The sequence below is a fragment of the Leptonychotes weddellii genome, chromosome 1 (assembly GCF_054177405.1).
Source record: "Leptonychotes weddellii isolate Sample4059 chromosome 1, ASM5417740v2, whole genome shotgun sequence".
NCBI lineage: Eukaryota > Metazoa > Chordata > Mammalia > Carnivora > Phocidae > Leptonychotes > Leptonychotes weddellii.
The window spans coordinates 57,643,636-57,667,253 of NC_138369.1; the positions used below are offsets into that span (position 1 = coordinate 57,643,636).

Below are 23,618 nucleotides of genomic sequence, written 5' to 3' on the forward strand. Positions count from 1 at the left end.
ATAAGAAATAATCAAGCTATTTTCCAAAGTGTGTGCCCTGATTTCCACTCCTACCAGTAATATATGACAGTTCCAGTCACTCCACATCCTCGCCAAAGCTTGGTGCAGACTTTCCCCCCTTCTTTTCTCTTTTCTAATAAATGTGAGGTGGTATCTCACTGAGATTTTAATTTGCATTTGGCTGTTGACTAATGATGTTGAGCATCTCTTCATGTACTTTCTTATCAGTTCTTCAAAATTGTTTAGCAATTTTTTTATTAGATTGTTTTTCTTATTATTATTGAGTTGCAAGGACCCTTTGTATATTCTAGATATAAGTCCTTTGTCTGGTATATGTTTTTCAAATACTTTCTCCCAGTCTGTGACTTGCCTTTTCATTTTCTTAACAGTGTCTTTTAAGAACAAATGTGTTTAAGTCTGAAGTCCAGGAATACTATATCCAGCAAAACTGTTTTTCAGAAATGAAAGAGAGATAAAGGCATAAACAAAAGCTAGAGGAGTTCATCCCTAGACCTGCCATAAGAAATGCTAAATGGGGGCACCTGGGTGGCTCAGTTGGTTAAGTGACTGCCTTCGGCTCAGGTCATGATCCTGGAGTCCCGGGATCGAGTCCCGCATCGGGCTCCCTGCTCGGCAGGGAGTCTGCTTCTCCCTCTGACCCTCCTCCCTCTCATGCTCTCTGTCTCTCATTCTCTCTCTCTCAAATAAATAAAATAAAATCTTTAAAAAAAAAAAAAGAAATGCTAAATGGAGTTCTCAGGTTGAAATGGAGGGATGCTAAGGGCCAACAGGAAAACATATGAAAGTATAAAATTCACTGGTAAAGGTAAACATATAGTCAAACTCAGAATATTCTAACACTATAATGGCGGTGCATAAATCACTTTTATCTCTAATATAAAGGTTAAAAGTCTGCAGTGGCTTTCTGCCCAAGGGTCCTGTCCCCATGCTTTAATAAGATCACCTTTTTTTGCACCAAAAAAATATTAAAAAAGTTAAAAATCAGTAGTGTTAAAGGTAATGTAGCGAGGTGTCTGGAAGGCTCAGTCATTAAGCGTCTGCCTTCAGCTTAGGTCATGATCCCAGGGTCCTGGGATCTAGCCCCACATTGGGCTTACTGCTCAGTGGGAAGCCTGCTTCTCCCTCTGCCACTCCCCCTGCTTGTGTTCCTTTTCTCGCTGTCTCTCTCTGTCAAATAAATAAATGAAATCTTTAAAAAATAAATAAATTTTAAAAAGTAATGTAGCTACACTACTGGGTATTTACCCCAAAGATAACAAATGTAGTGATCTGAAGGGGCACCTGCACCCCAATGTTTATAGCCACAATATCCACAATAACCAAATGATGAAAAGAGCCCAGATATCCACTGACAGATGAGTGGATAAAGAAGATGTGGTATATATATACAATGAAATATTACTTAGCCATCAAAAAAAAAAAAAGAAATCTTGCCATTTGCAATGACGGGGATGGAACTAGACGGTATTATGCTAAGTGAAATGAGTCAATAAGGGAAAGACAATTATCATATGATCTCACTGATATGTGGAATTTAAGAAACAAAACAGGGAATCTTAGGGGAAGAGAGGAAAAAATCAAACAAGATGAAACCTGGGAGAGAGGGATGCCTGGGTGGCTCAGTCAGTTAAGCATCTGCCTTTGGCTCAGGTCATGATCCCAGGGTCCTGGGATCAAGTCCCACATCGGGCTCCTTGCTCCGCGGGGAGCCTGCTTCTCCCTCTGCCTGCCGCTCCCCCAGCTTGTGCTCTCTCTCTTTCTCTGACAAATAAATAAATTTTAAAAAAGAGAAGAAGAAAAAGAAACCAGAGAGGGAGACAAACCATAAGAGACTCATAATCATAGGAAACAAACTGAGGGTTGCTGGAAGGGAGAGGAGTGGAGGAATGGGGTAACTGGGTAATGGGCTTTGAGGAGGGTATGTGTTCTAATGAGCACTGGGTATTATATAAGACTGACAAATCACAGACCTGTACCTCTGAAACCAATAATACATTATATGTTAATTAATTGAATTAAAATTTAAAAAATGTTAAAACAAAAACATATAATACCTTGGACGTGTACTCAGATACAGTGAGTCAGAGATTAGTGTGGTATTTTGTCATTTATTTAATAATCATGTTTACTCAATTCACTTTACTGTGATGAACAACTTAATAAACATCCTTCAAGTTATAAAAAATGTAGCTACAATAATTTGTTAATGGATGCACCATAAAAAAAGGCGTAAAGTATGGCATCAGTATCATGAAATGTAGAGAGAGGGGAAGTAAAGGTATAGAGTTTTTGTATGTGATTGAATGTAAGTTTTTTAAATTAGTTTTAAATAAACGCTATAGGATGTTTTATGTAAGCCTCATGGTAATAACCACACACACACACACACACGCACGCACACACACAATACCTCCAGTAGATACACAAAAGATAGAAAGAAAAGAATTAAAGTATACCACTATGAAAAATAAATAATAAAGGAAGAAAACAAGAGAGGAGGAAAGGAACTACAAAGAGGCAGAAAACAATTAACAAAATGGTAATAGTAAGTCCTTACTTAGCAATAATTACTTTAAGTGCAAATGGATTAAATTCTCCAATCCAAAGATGTAAGAACTGACACCATAAAAATTTTAGAAGAAAACATAAGGGAAAAGCTCTTTGACATTGGTCTTGACAATGATTTTTTGGATATGACACCAAAAACACAACAAAGCAAAAATAAACAGGTGGGACCACATCAAACTAAAAAGCTTCTGTACAGCAAAGGAAACCATCAACAAAAGGAAAAAGCAACCTACGGAATGGAAGAAAATATTTGCAAAGCATATATCAGATACAGGGTTAATATCTAAAATATATAAGGGACTCAAACAACTCAATAGCAAAAAACCAAACAACCCAATTAAAAAAATGCACAAAGGACCTGAGTAGGCATTTTTCCAAAGAAGATATACGAATAGCCGACAGGTACATTAAAAGGTACTCAATATCACTAATAATCAGGGAACTGAAAATCAAAACAATAAATATCACCTCACACCTGTTAGAATGGCTATTGTCAAAAAGATAAAATATAACAAGTGTCAATTAAGGTGTGGCATAAGGGGAACCCTTGTATACTGTTGGTGGGAATGTAAATTGGTATAGCTGTTGTGGAAAATAGTATGGAAGTTCCTCAAAAAATTCAAAATAAAACTAACCATACAATCCAGCAAACCCATTACTGGATATTTATCCAAAGGAAATGAAATTACTATCTTGAAGAGGTATCTGCCTTTCAATTATCATTGCAGCCTTATTCATAACCACCAAGATGTGAAAACAACCTGTGTCCATCAACAGATAAACAGGTTTTTAAAATGTGATTGGAATATCATTTGGAATGCTAATGGAATACCATTTAGCCATGAAAAAGAAGGAAATCTTGCCATTTGTGACAACACAGAAGAAACTGGAGGGCATTACGCTAACTGAAATAAGCCAGACACAGAAAGACCAATACTGCATGACCTCACTTATATATGAAATCTAAAATATGTCAAACTCATAGAACCAGAATGTAGAAAGATGGTTACCAGGAGCTGGGGTATGGGGGCTAGTGAGGGAAACAGATATACGGCTAAAGTGTACAAGATGGTATATAAAGGTATAAGATGAATACGTTCTGGGAATTGAATGTACAGCAAGGTGACTATAGTTAATAATACTATATTGTATACTAGGAATTTGCTAAGAGAGTAGATCTTATGTTTTCTCAGCATGCCAAAAAAAAGGAAACAGAGGTGATGGATGTGTGAATTAGCTTGATTGTGGCTATCATTTCACAGTGTATACATATATCAAACCATCATGTTGTACACCTTAAATATATATAATTTTTATACCTCAATAAAGCTGGGGGGAGAATAGAGTATGCGCCATCAGTGTGACTTGTATCCAGAAGTGATTTTTAAATATAGAAAGAGCTTAGAGGAGGTAAAGGCACTTGAAGTTGCAACGGCTGAACAGACACAGTGGTTTTCATTGGACTGTACGCTCCTTCCAGGTGGCTTGGGTGGGGGACTGACGGAGATTAAGACAGACGAAATCAGCATGGCCACCATACCTCTTGTACCACCACTATTACATTAGCACACTTGAAGCCTGCATCAATAGCTGTACATATATTGTCCAAAAAGCGGAAGAGATTCTGCTCCTGCCCCCTGCTAGAGGGGACCAGTGTTGTGCTCTCTTTCCACCAGCTGCTAGAGGAGTTTGCCTGGAGGGGGGAGAGAATGATAAAAGGATGGAAACTAGGTCAAAATATTAGGGAACCGAGTACATTGACAGAACTGAGGATGCAGAATTTGCAGAGGGGGCACAGCATCTGCATCTCCCCATGTAGTGGATGCTTCCACAATGGAAGAACTTCAAAAACATGCATCATCTCCAGAGGAGAGGAGATGGATGGTGAGAGGTTCACAGAACGTTACCAGGGAAACTCTGTGTCCTCCTTCAATTGCAGTCACACTACCCCTTCGTGTCTGGCCAGTGTGGTGCAGTGGTTGATAGCTTGAGCTCTGTAGCCAGACTGCTTGGGTTTGAACTAGCCTCTTACTTCCTCCACATGCCTCAGTATTCTCTTCAGAACAACGAAGATTAAAAATAGTCTATGTCTAATAAAGCTGTCGTGCAGATTAAGCGGGGTAATCCTGCTAAAGTGGCAGCCGAGTCCAGAGTAAGTGCTCAATAAATGTTAGCACCTGTTTTCTCACCGCCTCTATGATTACTCCTTGCGCAGCGACGGACAGGATTGCCCAGCGAATGACCCTGGAGCTTCTCTCTGGGTTGCCAGGCAACAAGCTATCTGGGACCAGTGGCTCCCCCTCCTTGAGCAGGAGGAGCTGTACAGGATTTCAACTTTCCCAAGGGCACTGAGCACTAGTAGCTGACATTCCAAGACAGCTCCCCAGGACAGCTGGCTCCTGAGCCTGGATTGTTTATAAGGCAAGCTCTCATGCTTGCTCAATAAAAAGGTGGAAGAATAGGCACTTCCTTACACAGGGAGTGGGATCCTTCCCTGGAACACAACTATGCTATGTCCTGGCTCCTTGCTTGCTTCTTGGTGGAAGGGATGAAAAGGTGGGACCATGTCACTCATCTTGTTGGCTGGGTATTTCTCATAAAGCCTGCTCCATGCCCAAACTGCATGTCATGGTGTTTACCTTCACCTACCTTCCCACACCCGTCCCTGAACTGTCTCTCCTCCTCATCTTTACTCTCTGAAAGTATGCCCCCAGGACGAGTCCTCTGCCTCATCCTAGATCTGGGTATGCTCCACTCCCCCATGATTTCATCTGCTCCTGCGGTTTCAAATGTCATCCCTGTGCTGAGGACTCCTGTTCATATCGTATCCTCAAGTTCCTGGCTGGATACAGTCACTTGCACTGGGCATCTTAAACCTTCAAAATGCTCCAAACTGAATTAATTTAAAAATTTTCCTCTGCCATAGCCATGAAACCAAACAAACCCTTGCCCTTCTATACTCATTAACTTGGTAACTTGTACTGCTATCTATCTTGTCACCCCGACAAAAATCCTAAGGTTTCCCCTAGACCCTTCTGCCGTGGCCAGTTAGTTGGCACAAATGTTGGTCACACTTTATTGCCCCGCCTCTCTCCTCACTCAGTGCCTCTTCCCCTCCAGGACCAGTATTCTGCTCTCTTTCCACCTCATTCCACCCTGCATGCTCTGTCTGATTAATTTTTCTCCCTCTTTCAAATACTTTCAATGCCTCCCTATTACCTAAATATGTTATAACTCCTCACTCTGGCATTTAAGGCTCTCCACAAAACAGCCCATTTCTAAGATTCTACTGGGGCTGCTCCACTAACTATACTCTTAAGTCCCAATCGATCAGTTGGATATCTGGTACTTCCTTACAGTTTCTACACTTTCTCCTTTTTTTTTTTTTTTAAAGATTTTATTTATTTATTTGAGAGAGAGAGAATGAGAGACAGAGAGCACGAGAGGGAAGAGGGCAGAGGGAGAAGCAGACCCCCCGCTCAGCAGGGAGCCCGATGCGGGACTCGATCCTGGGACTCCAGGATCATGACCTGAGCGGAAGGCAGTCGCTTAACCAACTGAGCCACCCAGGCGCCCTACACTTTCTCCTTATACTCCTTACACTCTGCTGTCCCTTCCACTTCAAACACCCTCCCGAACAAACCTCTCCCCGACCCCCGTCACAATCCTGTACATCTATCAATCTCATCTCGGGTGCCCCACTCTATTTCATGAAGCCTTCCCGGGAGCCCGCCTGCAGTGACACGCTCAGAGCAGAAGGGTGTCCTTGGTTTACTGCACCTGTTCTGTTGCATTGTATTATCATCACGTGAATGCTTGTCTAATACTCTTCCCAATCAGCATATATGCTCTTGAGGTTAAGGGCCATTGGTTGTGAGCAGTTTACACAGGATGGTACTGTACTGGCCCTCAAGAACATGTTTGTTGATTGAATTAAACAGGGGCTGATTTGCCTGAATATAAGACTCAGAAGACAAGACAGCTAGCTTCTTGTGCCTGTAGGGCTGTTTGCCCTGGACATTCAGCATGGCCCCAGGAGGACGGAGCTCAGACTATCATCTCTGTCTTGGGGGGTATCCTGGATCCTCGAAGAGTGAGAGCTTTCTCAGGGGGGGAGAGCTTTCTAGCACCCATCCATGATTTAGATAATTCACCACTTCCTGCCTTGACTTTCCTCCCTTAGCCCTCTGGCTCTTTGAGGGCCAGGCTCACACACAGATGCCGTGCAGTGCTCAGAAAAGAGCATGTTGGGCATTTGCTGCCATCTAGTGAAGGAAGTGTGGCTCAGTTTCTTGCTAAAGCTAAGCAGATCTTGTGCTCTCCCTGAGAGCTGGCTTCAGGAACCCAGCCTTGGCAAAAGGGGACCATCTGGGGATGGACAGGTGTGTATGGGAAAGGCGAAGCTTCTGCACAGAACAGATCACACCCAGGCCCTTAAACTGTAATCTGGGATGGGCAAGACCACATCCTTCCAGAGCCTCCCCTACCTCCAGCCAGAAGGTGTTCCTGCTGGAATGATGGTCAGCCACCTTGTTCAGAAAACTTGGTAGGCATCAGTAAAACACCCAGTGTTCATAATCAGAGGCATCTTTTAGGGAAGTCATCAGTCATCCATGGTGCCTCAGGTGGAACTGGCCATGACTTTGGAACTGGTGATTTCTATGAGGCCCTTGCAGCCCTGCAGCCTTGCAGCCAACCCCTGTGGCCCTGTCTCAAAGGTTTCCTGGTTCTGGCACCACCCACTGCCCTTCCCCAGCATGGCACAAAGGCTCAGGCACCACCAGGTGAGTGACCGCACACTCACTGGGTTACTGTGAGGTACAACTGAGATTATTCATGACAAATGCTCAGCCAGTGCCTGATGCACAGCAACCACAAGTAAAAATTAGGTATTGATAATGATTGGATAATGATAGTATTGCTATTTTGCCACTGCTCCAGAGCGTAAGGCTGCCTACAAAACTCATAAAATTCAAGTCCTGGATGTGAATACACACTGAAAATAATCACTGGCTCAGTGCACCAGAGCACCCAGTGCTGGGCAGGGAGGAGCCGGTCAGAGGCTCAGAGGCTCAGACCTCACACGTTGGGCTGCTGATGGCATGCCAGCCCCTCTAGCCTATCTGCGGGTCTGCTTTGCACAGGGTTTTACTCCACAATTCAATTATCACAATGTAGGTTCTCTACTCCCAGGGCAGCTTCTTGCCAGGCCTGATGTCTTGTTTGGTCTCTGGGCATCTCCAGTTTTTAGGGAAGTCCTGGGCCTTTTGATAGGCCTGGGTTGTTCTCTGGACTGCATTTCATGCAGACATTCAGCCAGAACTGAATACAGGGGTCATCAAGCTAAGATCACTGGCTAACCAGTGCCTTCTCTGGCCCTCCAACACCAAGGTCCAGGTGTGGCTAAGAAGGTGCTCTCTCAGTCCAAGGTGGTCACCACAGATTTTTTAAATGAGGCTTTCTTATTGGTTCCAGCCAGTGCTGTGCTGGAGCCAACTAGGGCCAGTTCATAAGAACCGATTGGGCATCTCTTCCCAACTTCACATTCAGGAATATCATGGTGGTAGACTGAAGTCAGTCCTGATGGGTGTATTCACCACAGAAATCAATACATGTTACAAATCGTGGCACTTTTTTTTCCTGAAGAGCTAATTGTTACACACTTATCAGCATATGATGGTCTCCCATCTTAATTCCAAACAAAGAACCACTTTTGAATGGCTACTTACGTAGCCACCAAAGAAGATTTTTTGAATGAAATGTACCATCTGAATGAAATACATCTAAATGAATATACCATCTGAATGAAAATACAAACTGAAAGTCTCATTTATTTATTTTTTTTCCCAAATGTATATAACGGAGATTGTAGCTGGTGAAAGATAGGGTGGTAAATGACAAGTCAAGATCACACCTTTTGTTCAAAATAAACCCAAAATACTAATGTTGGTAAAAATATCTGTAATAAGCTATTTATTTATTGGCAGGTTTTGAATTTTTACTCCGCATACAAGAGAGTTATATGTGATGAGCCACATACTTGCATTGGGGAAAACCCTGAACAAAGGTATTGAGCAATGTACTTAGAAACAATATGGGGAAAAACACTATCTAAATTTTTAACATGTTTTTGTTTCTTATTCTTTTTTTTTTTTTTACGTGATTTGAACTGTGTTTCAATCCCGACATTGGTGTGTCCTTTATAGTCCTTCTAGTGTCTTTTTCCTTGCTAAAACAGTACCAGTGATTCATAGACAGCCTTATCTTCTATCCCTGTAAGACCTGTTTGAAATAAACATTGAAATATCACTTCTTTTAGGCAGAAAAAAATGGGATGGCTAGTTCAGGGAGTCAACTGCTTGTTCACACACTGAGCTGTGGACCCCTGGAGCTCAGATGCCAGAGGCCAGGTTGTGAGGCTGTGAGGTAGGAGTGGAAGTAAAGGCTCAGTCGTAGTGGACTTTGCCCTCGGCCACCCCAGAGCTGGACAGGTCTCCATTGCAGAGTGTGTGGAGTGGTGAATGGGGCCTGTCTTCCAAGGCACATGTGGACATCTTCAGCCTGTATTTTCGAAAGGCCTTTTGAATAACAGCAGCACATCTTTCCTCTTCCTTCCTCTTGGTGGTGGTGACTATGGGTTCGTATAACTTCTTGGAAGGGTTGGCTTCCATGAACTTCTCCTCCATCATCATTTTCATGCTGTCCAGGCCACCGGAGTCACCGAGTACCCTAGTGGTGAATGCGAAGAGAATATCCAGGCAGTGGAGACGATCTCCACTCACCATGGGTAAGTCCATCATGAGAAATTGAAATTTATTGGGCTTTGCCACGCGCAAAGGCTCAGGAAGGGCATCAGCAAAGTCAGAAAGGGCAGAATATTTGATGAACTGTGTTGCTTCTGGGTCAAACTTTTCCCAGACTTCATAGAATATCTCAAAGTCATCTTCACCCAAAGGGTCCTCACTTTCTTCAGTGGCTGTGTTAAAATTCTCTAAAATCACAGCAATGTACATGTTGACAACAATGAGAAAGGAGATGATGATGTAACTGACGAAGTAGGTGATGGCTATGGCAGGGAGGTGACGGCTGTCTAAGTTGGGGTTGCATGAATCCTTTGATTGCAGCATGGGCTTGAGGAGGGCATCCCAGCCTGCTGAGGTGGTGATCTGGAAGAGACAGAGTATGCTGCCAACAAAAGTTTTGAAGTTGAATATATCATCAATTCCATGCTCCTCTTTCACTTTGCAAAAACAGCTCATACCAAAAATGGCATAAATAAACATAACCAGAAAAAGTAGAAGACCGATGTTGAATAGAGAGGGAAGAGACATCATCAGAGCGAAAAGGAGAGTCCTAATTCCTCGTGCTGCCCGAACAAGTCTCAGGATCCGACCAATCCGAGCCAAGCGGACAACCCTGAAGAGTGTTGGAGGGAAGGGAATGTGCTGCTGGTTCTCCAAGGCAGAAACCATTGTACCTTAGGAGAAGGAGATAAGGAAATTAATTTCCAACAGGCACCCTGCTTTCAGATCCAGCCTCTCTCTCCTGCCTTGGAATCTTAGTGGGACCAACTTTAATCAGTACTTTGTAATTTGTGCACTGCACAAATTAAGAACTTTCTTTATCAATATTGGGAAAATATCTATCTGTGTCTTAACTTGGAAAATAATTTCCAAGCACTGTCCGACTTTAGATGGGACTTTAGATGAAATAGGATGTCTATAATATTGAAGATACCCAAGGAAAAGAAAGAGAATGCAGCTTATGAAAGCCTATATTGTGACTTATCTCAAACACTTGAAGTGCATTATCTATATTGGGTTTTGAAAGTCACTCATGAGATAACAAATATAATAGTTTTCCATATTTATTTTCCATATATCCATATTTATTGGATATATAGAATGGAAAGCAGATAAACTAAGGATGGAGTCCTTCAGATTAGCATAAGGAGAAACTTCTGATACTGATTGACGGTTGACTTAAGCCTGAGCTTTCAGTGGAAATTGTGGAACTTCTAACCCCAAAGCTCCTTAAAAAGGCAGGGTTTTATTTGCATAGGGGAATTTGAACACAGCCTCCTACAGGTGAGGACAGGACAGGGCTGGAGGGAGATGGTGGTGTTGGGATGCTCAACTCTGGGTGGAACTTGCCACGGAGCTCTCATATTTGTCAATATGCTCATCCCAAGGAAGGACTCCCGAGATCCACTCAAAAAGCTTAAGGGATTAAGTTGGAGATACTTTCCTTATTGTTATAGATGCCTCCAAAAATAGCATCTCGAGCAAAGTTTTCTGCAAACAGCTGATTATTTGGCCTAAAATGTCATCCTGTTCTCTCATTGCCTATTCTGTAAGCAACTGATACAAGATTTGAAATAATTCACATTTTGGTCCAAATATTATAGAATGGCTGGAACATGCTTGCCTTGTGTAGACATGGCCTTGCTCTTGCTCTGGGTGGGGGGGTCCTCAAAGGCATTAGGGGTGATGGGCAGCCAAAATTGTCTGCTATCCCCTAATGACTAAAGAGAACTAGTTCATAATATATTTCACCAACTGCCCAATTGTGCCAACGAAGTTGAATTCATATGTTAATTGGACAGCCAAATCTAGTGAGATGTAGATTTATTAAGTTCCAACTTAACAACAACTGGAGGAGGTCCACCCTTTAAGGCTACCTCCTTCACAAATATTTCTTTGACTAATAGGAGCCCACAGTAATCTGTCCTTTATTGAGCTCAGTTCTTTTGCGTACCATGGGATTTGGTGTACAGTTTCCTCTTTTTCTGACTCTCTAAGGTAAGTAAGTCTTAATACTTAAACCGCATTGTTAACTCCTAGAGAAGGATTCACTTTGACTCATACTCATTTTGTATTTCTCTAAAAGCTTAGGAAAGACCTTGGGAAAGTGTAGAGGCTTAGTGTTGGGTGGCAGATCTACTGGCAAAGGTGTATAAAATGCTGCCCACGTTGGTGAGTAGGATTTGGCTCAATGTGTGGATTTTCTCATCCACTGGAGCAAAATGCTATCCAGTGCTCTGCTGTGTAACTGCAATTGCCTAGCAGTTGTTCAAAAGACAGAAGTAAGAGATATTTCCACAACCTGCATGCTGGCTAGCACTGCCTGGAAGGAGTTCAGTAAGTAGTGGAAAAAATGAGCTGCTCTCTGCATATTGGAGGAAGGGGTTCTTCAAGTTCTCAGAGGGCTGTGCCAGAGTCATTCTACCATCATTTTCCTGCCCTTATTGCTGCTGTTAATTTCACCAGGACTTGGAATTGGAATTGACTGATAAAGATTAGCAGTCTATTTCACTGGAGGTGTGTGGAAGGATCTATTTCTAAACTTTATCTACATAAACTTCATGGCTTAGAAACCAGAACAGACTATGAACTGTACCATTTTCTTGTTCTTGGAAACATCTGCATTGCTGCTGTAGTGACAGGAACCAAAATATTTTGATCTCACATATCTGTTTAACACATTCTTTCTGAAATAGTACAAAATCTTCCACTTGTGAAATCAGTTTTCATTGTCTTCATTGTTTTTTGAACTATGGGAATGGCCCCTGGGTGGTTGCACACAATTGTAAAAAGTCAAATTATCGGTTTAGTTAAAAGCAAACTGCAAAAACCCAGAGTGTAAACTCTTATGGTTTAGCCATGAAGAATTTAATTTCAAAGTTGATGTGTGTGTGTGTGTTATAAAAAAGGTATATGGCAACAACCCCTTTTTTCTCTATTCTTCTTCCACAAATCTTATAGTTAATCCTGCCTATGTTAAGAAAAATATACTGATTATAGAGCAAGACTGGTTGGTGAATGGGGTCCAAGCAGTTGAGACAAGCATAGTTCATGCTGTGGTTTAAGTTAACATGGGATACAGAATAGAGAGAAAGCATTGCTTGCCCTCATGACACACTCTAGGAAACCCAGTCTAGGCTGGGCCATGGAGGTCCTATATAGGAGGTGAGAGAAGACCTAGCAATGTCACAGGGGCGCAATAATTGTGATCTGATATCCACATGGATTTCTGAACTAAAGAAAACCATGGGAACTAAGTACCAAATCCTTAAGACTAAAAGATGCTCCTGAGAGTTTATAGTTGCCCATGAAAGGTAGACCTTTGACTCAGTTACCTGGATATACCAGGTATCCCCACAAACACTTTAAGGTCATCTTAGTTTTGTCTATCTCCATTGAATAAATGGATCCACACAATTGTTTAACTCTATTTCAGTAGTGTAAACAGTCAAGGGGATGAAAATTGCTCTGTATCTCCTAGCAACTTCCCAGTAGAGAATGGCATCAATACACCTGTTTATTTTTTCAGAAACCACATTAAGCCTAATTTGTTGCTTTGTGGATAGTTTGGACATACTTCCAAATGGTAAGATTTACTTCTAGCTCTCAGATTAAAGCCCCTTGGGTTTCTGATATTACTTACTAACGATAGAAAGAACCACAATCACACAATCAAATAAATTCCAGCCAATGGTGAAGTAGTATTGCCTCAAAGCAAAGATTTTGGTGAGACACTCAATTGTAAAGATGACCACAAAGGCCAGGTTGAGACGCTCAAGGATGAGTTTCGTGGCTTCAGACTGGTCATCTGATTCAGCCATCATGCTAACCATGTTGAGGAAAATGAGGATGATGATGATGATGTCAAAGACCTGGCTTGTGACTAGGTCAAACACGAGACCTTGGCATTTATTCTGAGACGGAAAAGAAAAAAGGAATCTTAGATCATTTTGCATTGTAAGAATGAAATCACATACACAAAAAAGGCACATACAACAGAATTTGTCCTCTCTTACAATTGAAGCAGTTTCTTAAAAAATGCACACCTGTTTTAAACAACAAGAAATTCTTGCATTTACATTTTCATTTAAATTTAATTATGTAACTGTTTTTGAAGTTGTAAGCGTGTAGCTTTAATTCCATTTTAAAATGAAAAAAATGTTTGGTAATGACATAACTTTGATGTGATGGATGATGTTTTGCTGAAATAAAACAGCTCCTGTTGGATTTAATAATAAAAAGATGAACTTCAGTTTCTATATTTCATCTGTTTCTTTATATGGGCTTCAATAATATTAATGCAGAGAATACCTACTCACATAATTATGTTGGACGAAATGGAATTAACATCTCCAAGCCTCCACTTGTTAATTCAGAATGATCAGACCTAAGTATACTTAACCAAAACTCTGTATTCAAGCAGTTCTTGAACGCCAATTTTCTAAATATGGTTCACTTGAAAATAAGCCTAGATAAATGGGATTGTGATGTAATGATTACTAAAAACAGAAATAGAAAAATTGATTATTTCATTTTATTATTGATGGTGAACTTACATATTGGTTGGTACATAGATGGTCATACTACTCACAAAGTAAGTATATGTTAATTACTCTGGTTCAGGTTCTAGCTCAAGTTTGCATGCCTAATCCACCACGTACAGTGAAATGACTCAATTGTCTCACTATATTTTCTGTAATCTAACAGCTGTGAAGCACTACTTCTCTTTACTTAGTGGAAAACTATTCTTAAACACAAACTCAGACATGAATATTGTATGGTATTCTTGACTGTAAATGGGTTGTTTTACAATATATGTATACATTAAGGTATTTTATATCATATTATCATCTAATTGAAATATACATAGACTAGTCTATTTAGAAAACTCATAAACTCCTGAGAATCATTTTTAGAACCCTAGGTATCTCTTACGGAAATCAGACAAAAGATGATGTTGGTTTGTGGTGGTAATAGTGGAGAGAGATATAAGCATTTAGGTTTAAGAGCTAATATGGAAGTAGATGCAGAAGGAGTAAGAGTTTGAATGGAGGTGACTATGGGGAAATGATAGGTTGAGGCTATCGTTCTGGTTGGTGGAGCCATTCAAGAGAACAGAGAATGAGGCACTTTGGAGGGAAATGATAAGATCTGTCCTGAGAACACTGAATTCGAGGGGCCAGGGGGGGATCTGAGGACCTTGGGCAGGTAAAGGTATGGGTTTGGAGCTCAGGTGCAGAGCTGGAATGCAGATGTGGAGTTCAATGGCACCAATACTGACATTAATTAAAACCATGAGAGTGGACGATATCGGTCAGGGAGAGCAAGGACCATGAGAAGAAAGAGGATAGGGACAGCACTGGAGGGATACTACATTTAAGTTGGTGTCTTTGAAATTTTGTCCCAGAATCATTAAAACTTTTATCAAGGAGTCTGGAGAAGAAACTTGAAAGTCAATTGCATTTGCTGTGTGAGAACACTTCTAAGAAGTCAGAAAGGACCTGGAGAAAAGATACTTTTAAGAGTGCTCTCCAGGGAATCACAGTGATTGGCAAGAACAACAGTGAGGGAGAGTAAGCCTAGGCCTAATAGTTTAACTCCAGTATTTAGAGAAACAGAGATCAAGAATACAAGTTACCTAAACTGGTAGATATCAAAAAGCATTCGATATCACTTTAGAATGTACAGTGAATCCTTCACCTCAGTATCATCTGTGTGGATGGTTCAGAAAGAATCAGAAACGATTCCAGATCCCTTCCTCTACTGTTAAAAATAAAATGCATCACTGCTCAGGTTAAAACAGCTAGACTCCCCCACAACCCCATGCAATTGCTATTTATTTGTTCCAAAGGTCAAAAATAATATTTAGATTTTAGAGATTAAAAAAAGTCTGTGGGGAGATAAAGTTAAGGGTTAACAGCTGATTTGAAAATCTTAACTCAAACCAGGGACATCTGGAATATGTATTTATCTCATGCAACAGTGCTCTCTGGAATATAGCAGTTAAGGTAAATGTGATACATAACTGGGGAGATGATACCTGCTTGTTGGAGTTACTCCTTGTGAAGCCCTGACTGGTAAGCTGTAGCTACACAGGGAGGGCTATGGCATGACACCTATTTCCAGATGAACCATGTGATGAACATGCCAGAAGACATAGTTAAAGCATGGAGGTAGAAGCTTGCCTCGGATAAAGTAGTCCTTGCCCACCTGAAACTCATCCCTTGCAGCTTAGCATGCCCAGTGCAGGGGAGAGGCCTCGAAGCTGCAGCTGTGTCATTGCAACTTCTGTTTGGCTATGTGCTGCCTTTTGATTCATATTCTTTATGAAATAAATGGTTAAATATGTGGGAACCTATTGTGTCTCATGATTCTTTTAGTTAATTTCAAATCTAGGACCAACTGGTATTGAGTCAGTGGTTGCACAGCATGCACATGTAAATAAAAATTCTCTTTGTCTTTTTTGTTGGCTCAAGTTCAAATAAGAACCTCTCCAGATACAATTGTCTTATTAACCTCTCAGTAAAAAATTCTTCATTGTATAAATTCTAAACACTTTGCCCTAACATTCCCAGATATTTTTAGTGCAACACAAATATTTAATCCTAGTGGGATGGACTCTGTGTGTACCCTAAAACATACTCTTTCATTCAAATAATAATTACTGAGAATACACTTTAAGCCAGGCTCTTTTCTGAGTCATGGGAATAGCAGTAAACTAAACATACCTTTGATAATTTGGGGTCTCGTGTTCGTATGAAAATCTCTAAATCCTATACATGCTTCGGATATCAAGCCCTTCTCCCATACTACTTTCCTGAACTTCCCCATTGACCCTCCCTGCCTTGAAAACCTTCAAACTTACTTGTCAGACCTACCAACTATGCCTAGCATATTACTTTATAATCTGATGCGTTCAGGTTCCAGCTCCTCAGTTAGACAGCTCTGGAGTACCTGATAAAGCAAGATTCATCGAGAGCAAGGGTCAGCAAACTATATCTTGTAGGCCAGATCTGGCCCACTACTGGTTTTTGTATAGCCTGTGATTTTACATTTTTTAATGTTGGGGAAAGAACTGAAAAGGAAAATAAAATTTTGACATGTGAAAATTAAAGAAATCCAAGTTTTAGTGTCTATAAATCAAGTTGCACTAGAGCACAGCCATGCACATTGTTCTATACTATCTATGGCTGCTTTTGTGTTATATGGCAGAGCTGAATAGTGGTGGCAGAGACCATGTGGCCTGCAAAGCCTACAATATTTACTATCTGTCCCTTTTTTTGTCAAGTCCTGATATAGAAATTTTATGATAAATACTGATGAAGTGGAAGCCAGTATGCATGACCTAGACTTCACACCAGAAAAGGCTGGAAAAAGATATTATAAATGCATTTTAAATTGGTCAATATTTAGTCAAAACTATAATGAGATATCACCTCACACCTGTCAGAATGGCTAAAATTAACAACATAAGAAACAATGGGTGTAGGTGAGGATGTGGAGAAAAAGGACCACTCATGTACATTTGTATTGGTGGGAATACAAACTGGTGGAAAACAGTATGGGGTTTCCTCAAAAACCCAAAAATAGAACTACCTAAGATCCAGCCGTCACACTACTGGGTATTTACCCAAATAATACAAAAATACTAATTCAGAGGGATACATTCCCCCCGATACTTAGAGCAGCATTATCTACAATAGCCAAATTATGGAAACAGCCCAAGTGTCCATCAACTGATGAATGGGTAAAGAAGATGTGGTATATATACAAAGGAATATTATTCAGCCATAAAAAGAATGCTATCTTGCCATTTGCAATGACCTGGATGGAGCTAGAGAGAATAATGCTAAGTGAAATAAGTCAGAGAAAGGCAAATGGCATATGATTTCACTCATATGTGGAATTTAAGAAACAAAACAAATGAACAACGGGGCAAAAAAGAGAGAGGCAAACCAAGAGACAGACTCTTAACTATAGAGAAGTGATGGTTACCAGAGGGGACGTGGTTGGGGGGGATTAAGGAGAGCACCTGTCATGATGAGCCCTGGGTTACGTATGGAAGTGCTGAATCACTACATTGTACACCTGGAACTAATATAACACTGTATGTTAACTATACTGGACTTTAAATTTTAAAAAAAGATTTAGTTAAAACAAACTATTAAGTTTACATCATTGCAATGAGTATATACTAAGCACCTATTTTGTGCTCACTAAAAAGCAAATGAAAGTTGTTGCTCAAGTTCTTATTATTGAATTTGAATGTCTAATTATCCTAAAAACTTGAGCCAGACACCAGTGTATCTGGGTCTTTGTTGAGTTCTTAGATAATGTCTGTAAACTTAAAAAATAAAGAACAGCACTGCAGACATCTGAGCTCAAGACCACTTAATGGATCTATGTATTTAGAATGAATCAGTTGCTCTCACCAGAGGTCTTGGAATGGGCTTTTGAGGTTTTTTGGATCCTAATTTTTTCATTGCATTATAGTATTTCTTCTGTTCTTCTGTCATAAAAATGTCTTCATCACCTAAGTATTTGGAGAAGATGAGAGCTAATTATCATTAACAGGTTTTTTTGGAAACAAGTTCTGAATTTTCAGAAATAGTTTCAAAGTTATATTACAGTCTATCAACAATTCCTAAAATTCCATTGGGAAGCAAAAGAGGCTGGACTCTATAGGAGGGCTGAAACAAGATTTAAATTAAGGAAAGGAAAAAATGCTACTTTTATAAGCTATATCTTACTTTTTAGAATATGAACAAAGATTACATACTCTTTGCAAACATCCACATCTTTAAAAAATTGAGTATATTTTAGGTTGCATAAATCAAATCACAATGCAAGAAAAGTAGATATTAGTAACAAAAATTTAAACAAAAATCTCACCAAATGGCAATTAAAATTCTCTTAAATAAATGAATAAATGCATGTATTGCTATTAATAAAATTTTCCAGACCCATTCTCAGAGAAAAAAGAACTAGAGAGCTTTAAATGTTTTCACTTTTGAGCAAGAACAAATAGAAATATGAACAAGAATTTTCATTTCTGGAAATTTTAGGAGGAAGTAAAATATCTAGAAATGCTGGGTAAATTACAACAGAATTCTTTTAAAATGTATAGCTAAACTTGCACAAAAGTAAGGAAAATCTCCGGGGTCTGAAAATCAACAGTGATCAAAGAGTAGCAAATTAGCCTGAAGCCACTGCTGGCCTAAGAGCATTTGCTAATCTCTGTAAAAACTAGAATCTTGGGCCTTAATAACTACAAGGGAGTCATGGGGAAAAGGTTTATGCCAAGGTCCCAGCATGAATCCGAGACTCCTTAAGTGCTGCCGATGAAAGGGTGAAGAAAAAAACAGAATCTGTCAATAGGCAGTGGAATACAAGTAGGAAACTGTCTTAGTCTGGACTATGGGTAAAAACCCAGTCTTCCCTGAGAATCTGGGAATCTGGGCCTGCCTTGATGATGGTGTGGGATTTAAATTTTCACCACTACCAGTATGGACCAAAAATATACATCCCTAGGATCATCTTTTCAACAATGGTCCTAGGGAAACTGGATATCCACATGCAAAAGAATAAAGTTAAATTCTTACTTAACACCATACACAAAAATAGCTCAAAATACATCAAAGACATAAATGTAAGATCTAAAACAACAAAACTCTTTGAAGAAAACATAGGGCAAAAGCTTCATAAGACTAGATCTGGCAATGATTTCTTGCATAGGATACCAAAGGCACAGATAACAAAAGAAAAAATAGACAAATTGGACTTCATAAAAATTTTTAAATTATGTGCATCAAAAGATACTATCAATGGAGTAAAAAGGCAACCCACAGAATGGGGAAAAATATTTATATATCATATATCTGATAAGGGATTAATCAGAATATATGGAAAACTCCTAAAATTTAACAACAACAACAAAAACAGCCAATGTCAGATAAATTATTATCTGTGTTCTCTTCTAGAATGTTCATGGTTTCAGGTTTCACATTTAGGTCTTTAACCCATTTTGAGTTTATTTTTGTATATGGTGTTAGAAAGTGATTCAGTTTCATTCTTTTACATGTAGTTGTCCAGTTTTCCCAGCACCATTTATTGAAGAGAATGCTCTTTACCCATTTTACATTCTTGCCTCCTTTGTCATAGATTAATTCACTATGTAAGTATGAGTTTATTTCTGTCCTCTCTATTCTGTTCCATTGATCTATGTGTCTATTTTTGTGCCAGTACCATACTGTTTTGATTATTACGGCCTTGTAGTATATCTTAAAATCTGGAACTGTGATACCTCCAGCTTTGTTCTTCTTTTCTCAAGATTGCTTTGATTATTCAGGGTCTTTTGTGGTTCCATACAAATTTTAGTGTTATTTGTTCTAGCTCTGTTAAAAATGCTGCTGGTATTTTGATAGGGATTGCATTGAATCTGTAGATTGCTTTGGGTAGTATGGACATTTAAACAATATCAATTCTTCTAATCCACGAGCATGGAATATTTTTCCATTTGTTTGTGTCATCTTCAATTTCTTTCATCAGTGTTTTAGTTTTCAGAGTATAGGTCTTTCACCTCTTTGGTTAAATTTATTCCTAGGTATTTTATTCTTTTAAGTGCAATTCTAAATGGAATTGTTTTCTTAGTTTCTCTTTCTGCTACTTCATTATTAGTGTATAGAAATGCTACCAATTTCTGGGTATTAATTCTGTGTTTTGCAGCTTTACTGAACTCATTTATTACCTCTAGTAGTTTTTTGGTGGAGTCTTTAGGATTTTGTATGTATAGTATCATGTCATCTGCAAATAGTGATGGTGTAACTTCTTTAGCAATATGGATGACTCATTTATTTTTCCCGTCTGACTGTTGTGGCTAGGACCTCCAGTACTATGTTGAATAAAAGTGCCAAGAGTGGACATCCTTGTCTTGTTCCTGATCTTAGAGGAAAGGCTCTCAGTTTTTTCCCACTGAGTATGATGTCAGCCATGGGTTTTTCATATATGGCCTTTATTATGTTGAGGTATGTTCCCCCTACACCCACTTTGTTAAGAGTTTTATCATGAATGACTGTTGAATTTTGTCAACATTTTTCTAGAGATGTCTCCTGAGGCAAAGGAAACAAAAGCAAAAACAAGTTATCAGGACTACATCAAAATAAAAAGCTTTTTCACAGTGAATGAAATGATCAACAAAACAAAAAGGCAACTTACTAAATGGGGGAAGATATTTGTAAATGATATATCCAATAAGGGGTAAATATCCAAAATATATAACTTATACAACTCAACAATCCAATTAAAAAATGGGCAGAGGTCCTAATATGTCTTTTTCCAAAGAAGACATATAAATGGCCAATCGATACATGAAAAAGTGCTCAACATCACTAATCATCAGGGAAATACAAATCAAAACTACAATAAGATGTCACCTCACACCTGCCAGAATGGCTAAAATCAAAAACACAGAAAACAACAAGTGTTGCCAAGAATGTGGAGAAAAAGAACCCCTCACGCACTACTGGTGGAAATGCAGAATGATTTAGTCACTGTGGAAAACAGTATGGAGGTTCCTCAAAAAATTAAAAATAGAAATATCATACAATCCAGTAATTCTACTACTGGGTATTTACCCAAAGAAAATGAAAACACTAATTTGAAAAGATATATGCACCCCTATATTTATTGTTAGCCTTATTTATTATAGCCAATACATGAAAGAAACCTGTGTCCACTGATGGCTGAATGGATAAGGAAGATGTGGTACACATGTGTGTGTGCACATGCATGTGCACTCCTGTACACACACACACACACACACACACACACAGGAATATTATGCAACCATAAAAAAGGATGAGTTCATGCCATTTGAGACATGGATGGACCTAAAGGGTATTATGCTAAGTGAAATGAGTCAGACTGAGAAAGATAAATACCATATGATTTCACTCATATGTGGAATCTAAAAAACAAATAAATAAAAAGACAAAAAGCAGAACCAGGCCTACAAATACAGAGAACAACAGATGGTTGTCAGAGGGGACGGAGATGGGGGATGGGTAAAATGGTTGAGCGGAGTGGGAAGTACAGTCTTCCAGTTATAGAACGAATAAATCATGGGAACAAAAGGCACAATATAAGGATACAGTCAGTGATATTGTTAATAGTGTTGTACGGTGACAGATGATAGCAACACTTGTGATGATCATGGCATAACATATAAACTTGTCAAATAACTATGTGGTACACCTTAAAGTAATATAATATCATGTGTCAATTACACTCAAAATAAATAAATAAATAAAACAACCCAATTCAAAAACTGGCAAAGGACTTGAATAGACATCTCTCTAAAAAAGATATACAAATAGCCAATAAACATATGAAAAAACACTCAATATCACTAGTCATTATGGAAATGCAAACAAAAACCAAAATGAGGTACCACCTCACACCCATTAGGATGGCTACTATCACAAAAAGAGAAGACAAGCATTGGTGAGCATGAAGAGAAATCAGAATTACACTGTTGGTGGGAATGTAAAATGGTAGCTTCTGTGGAAAACAATACAGTGGTTCCTCAAAAAATTAAAAAATAGAATTACCATATGATCCAGCAATTCCACTTCTGGATGTACACACAAAAGAATTGAAAGCAGGGTTCCAAAGAGATATTTGAACACTCATATTCATAGCAGCTTTATTCACAATAGCTAAAATGTGGAAGCAACCCAAGTGTCCATCAACAGATGAATGTATGAGCAAAATGTGGTATATACATACAATGGAATATTATTCAGCCTTAAAAAGGAAGGAAATTCAGAAATATGCTACAACATGGATGAACCTTGAAAACATTATGCTAAGTGAAATAATCACAAAAAGACAAATACTGTATGATTCCATTTATATGAGATACTTAGAAGAGTCAAATTCATAGCAATGGTGGCTGCCAAGGGCTAGGGGGAAGGAGAATGGGGAGTTACTGTCTAATTAGGTATAGAGTTTCAGTTTTACAAGATGAAAAGAGTTATGGGGATGGATAGTGGTGATGGTTACACAACATTATGAATGTATTTAATACCACTGAAATGTACACGAAATGTACACGAAAAATGGTTAAGGTGGTAAATTTCATGTTATATATATTGTACCACAGTAAAAAAATTTTGTGAAAAAAAAAATGCAGCCCTAGAAGTTAACCAGGTTGTTCCAGGATGCCTGGCAGATACAAGTGTCTTCAGTAATTACATTCATCACAGCAATGTGTATTAATACTATTATTCTGAGACTGTCCTATGTGTGTTTTAGGGGATAAAACAAAAATGAGTAATTATGGAAAATTTTAATTCTATTATTTCCTGTGCCCATGAGAATCAGTTTTTTCAGTGTGGAAAAGAGGAGATACAGATTATTATTAGAGAAGAAGTTAAGTGAAAACCTTGTAGTTCTGAACTTGAATGAACAGTATTCATATTTCCACATACATTTCCTTGAAGTCCTAAATTTGAAGTAGCTCTGTCCACTGAAAAAGCATTGAAGCAATGACAATGTGCATTTCGAGTTGTGATCTCAGAATACCACCTCCCCCCCCCCCTCCGCCAAAAAAACAGAACTCCTTAGAGAAATGGTTGATTCTTGATCTGGCACAAAAGTATGATGCCTGGAATATCTTGTCATTCTAGAGAGCAAGGAATCTGTCAAATGGGAGGACCTGATTTTAATCCTGACCTCAAAAGAGTATCAATTGATCAGAGAATTAGTTAATGAATAAATATTTTAAGAAAATAAAGAATCAAGGAAATTTGAATGTTGACTGGATATTTGACAGATTTAGAGAATTCATGTTAAACTTCTTAGGTGTGGTAATGGAATTGTGGTTATCTTTTTTTTTTTTTAATTTTTTTAATTTTTTTTTTTAGATTTTTATTTATTTTTTGACAGAGAGAGAGAGACAGCGAGAGAGGGAACACAAGCAGGGGGAGTGGGAGAGGGAGAAGCAGGCTTCCCTGCTGAGCAAGGAGCCCGATGCGGGGCTCGATCCCAGGACCCTGGGATCATGACCTGAGCCGAAGGCAGACGCTAAACAGCTGAGCCACCCAGGCGCCCAAGGAATTGTGGTTATCTTTAAAAAGAGATATGTTTTCTCTGTTTGACTTATTTCACTCAACATAATACCCTCCAGTTCCATCCACGTCGTTGCAAATGGCAAGATCTCATTCC

The 23,618-nt window shown here is 39.2% G+C and overlaps 1 protein-coding gene across 1 annotated transcript in view; it reads right to left on the reverse strand.

Annotated features, from left to right (window-relative positions):
* Window positions 1-8,437: 8,437 nt before the first annotated feature.
* SCN11A (sodium voltage-gated channel alpha subunit 11) overlaps window positions 8,438-23,618 on the reverse strand; it is an 80,990-nt gene continuing 65,809 nt past the window's right edge. Inside the window, exons 21-23 of the mRNA XM_081823002.1 lie at window positions 17,825-17,953; window positions 13,036-13,306; window positions 8,438-10,066 (exon numbers count right to left, since the gene is read on the reverse strand). Of these exons, the coding sequence (XP_081679128.1) occupies window positions 9,036-10,066; window positions 13,036-13,306; window positions 17,825-17,953 (1,431 nt within the window). The 3' untranslated portion in view covers window positions 8,438-9,035. The remainder of the gene's footprint in view (window positions 10,067-13,035; window positions 13,307-17,824; window positions 17,954-23,618) is intronic.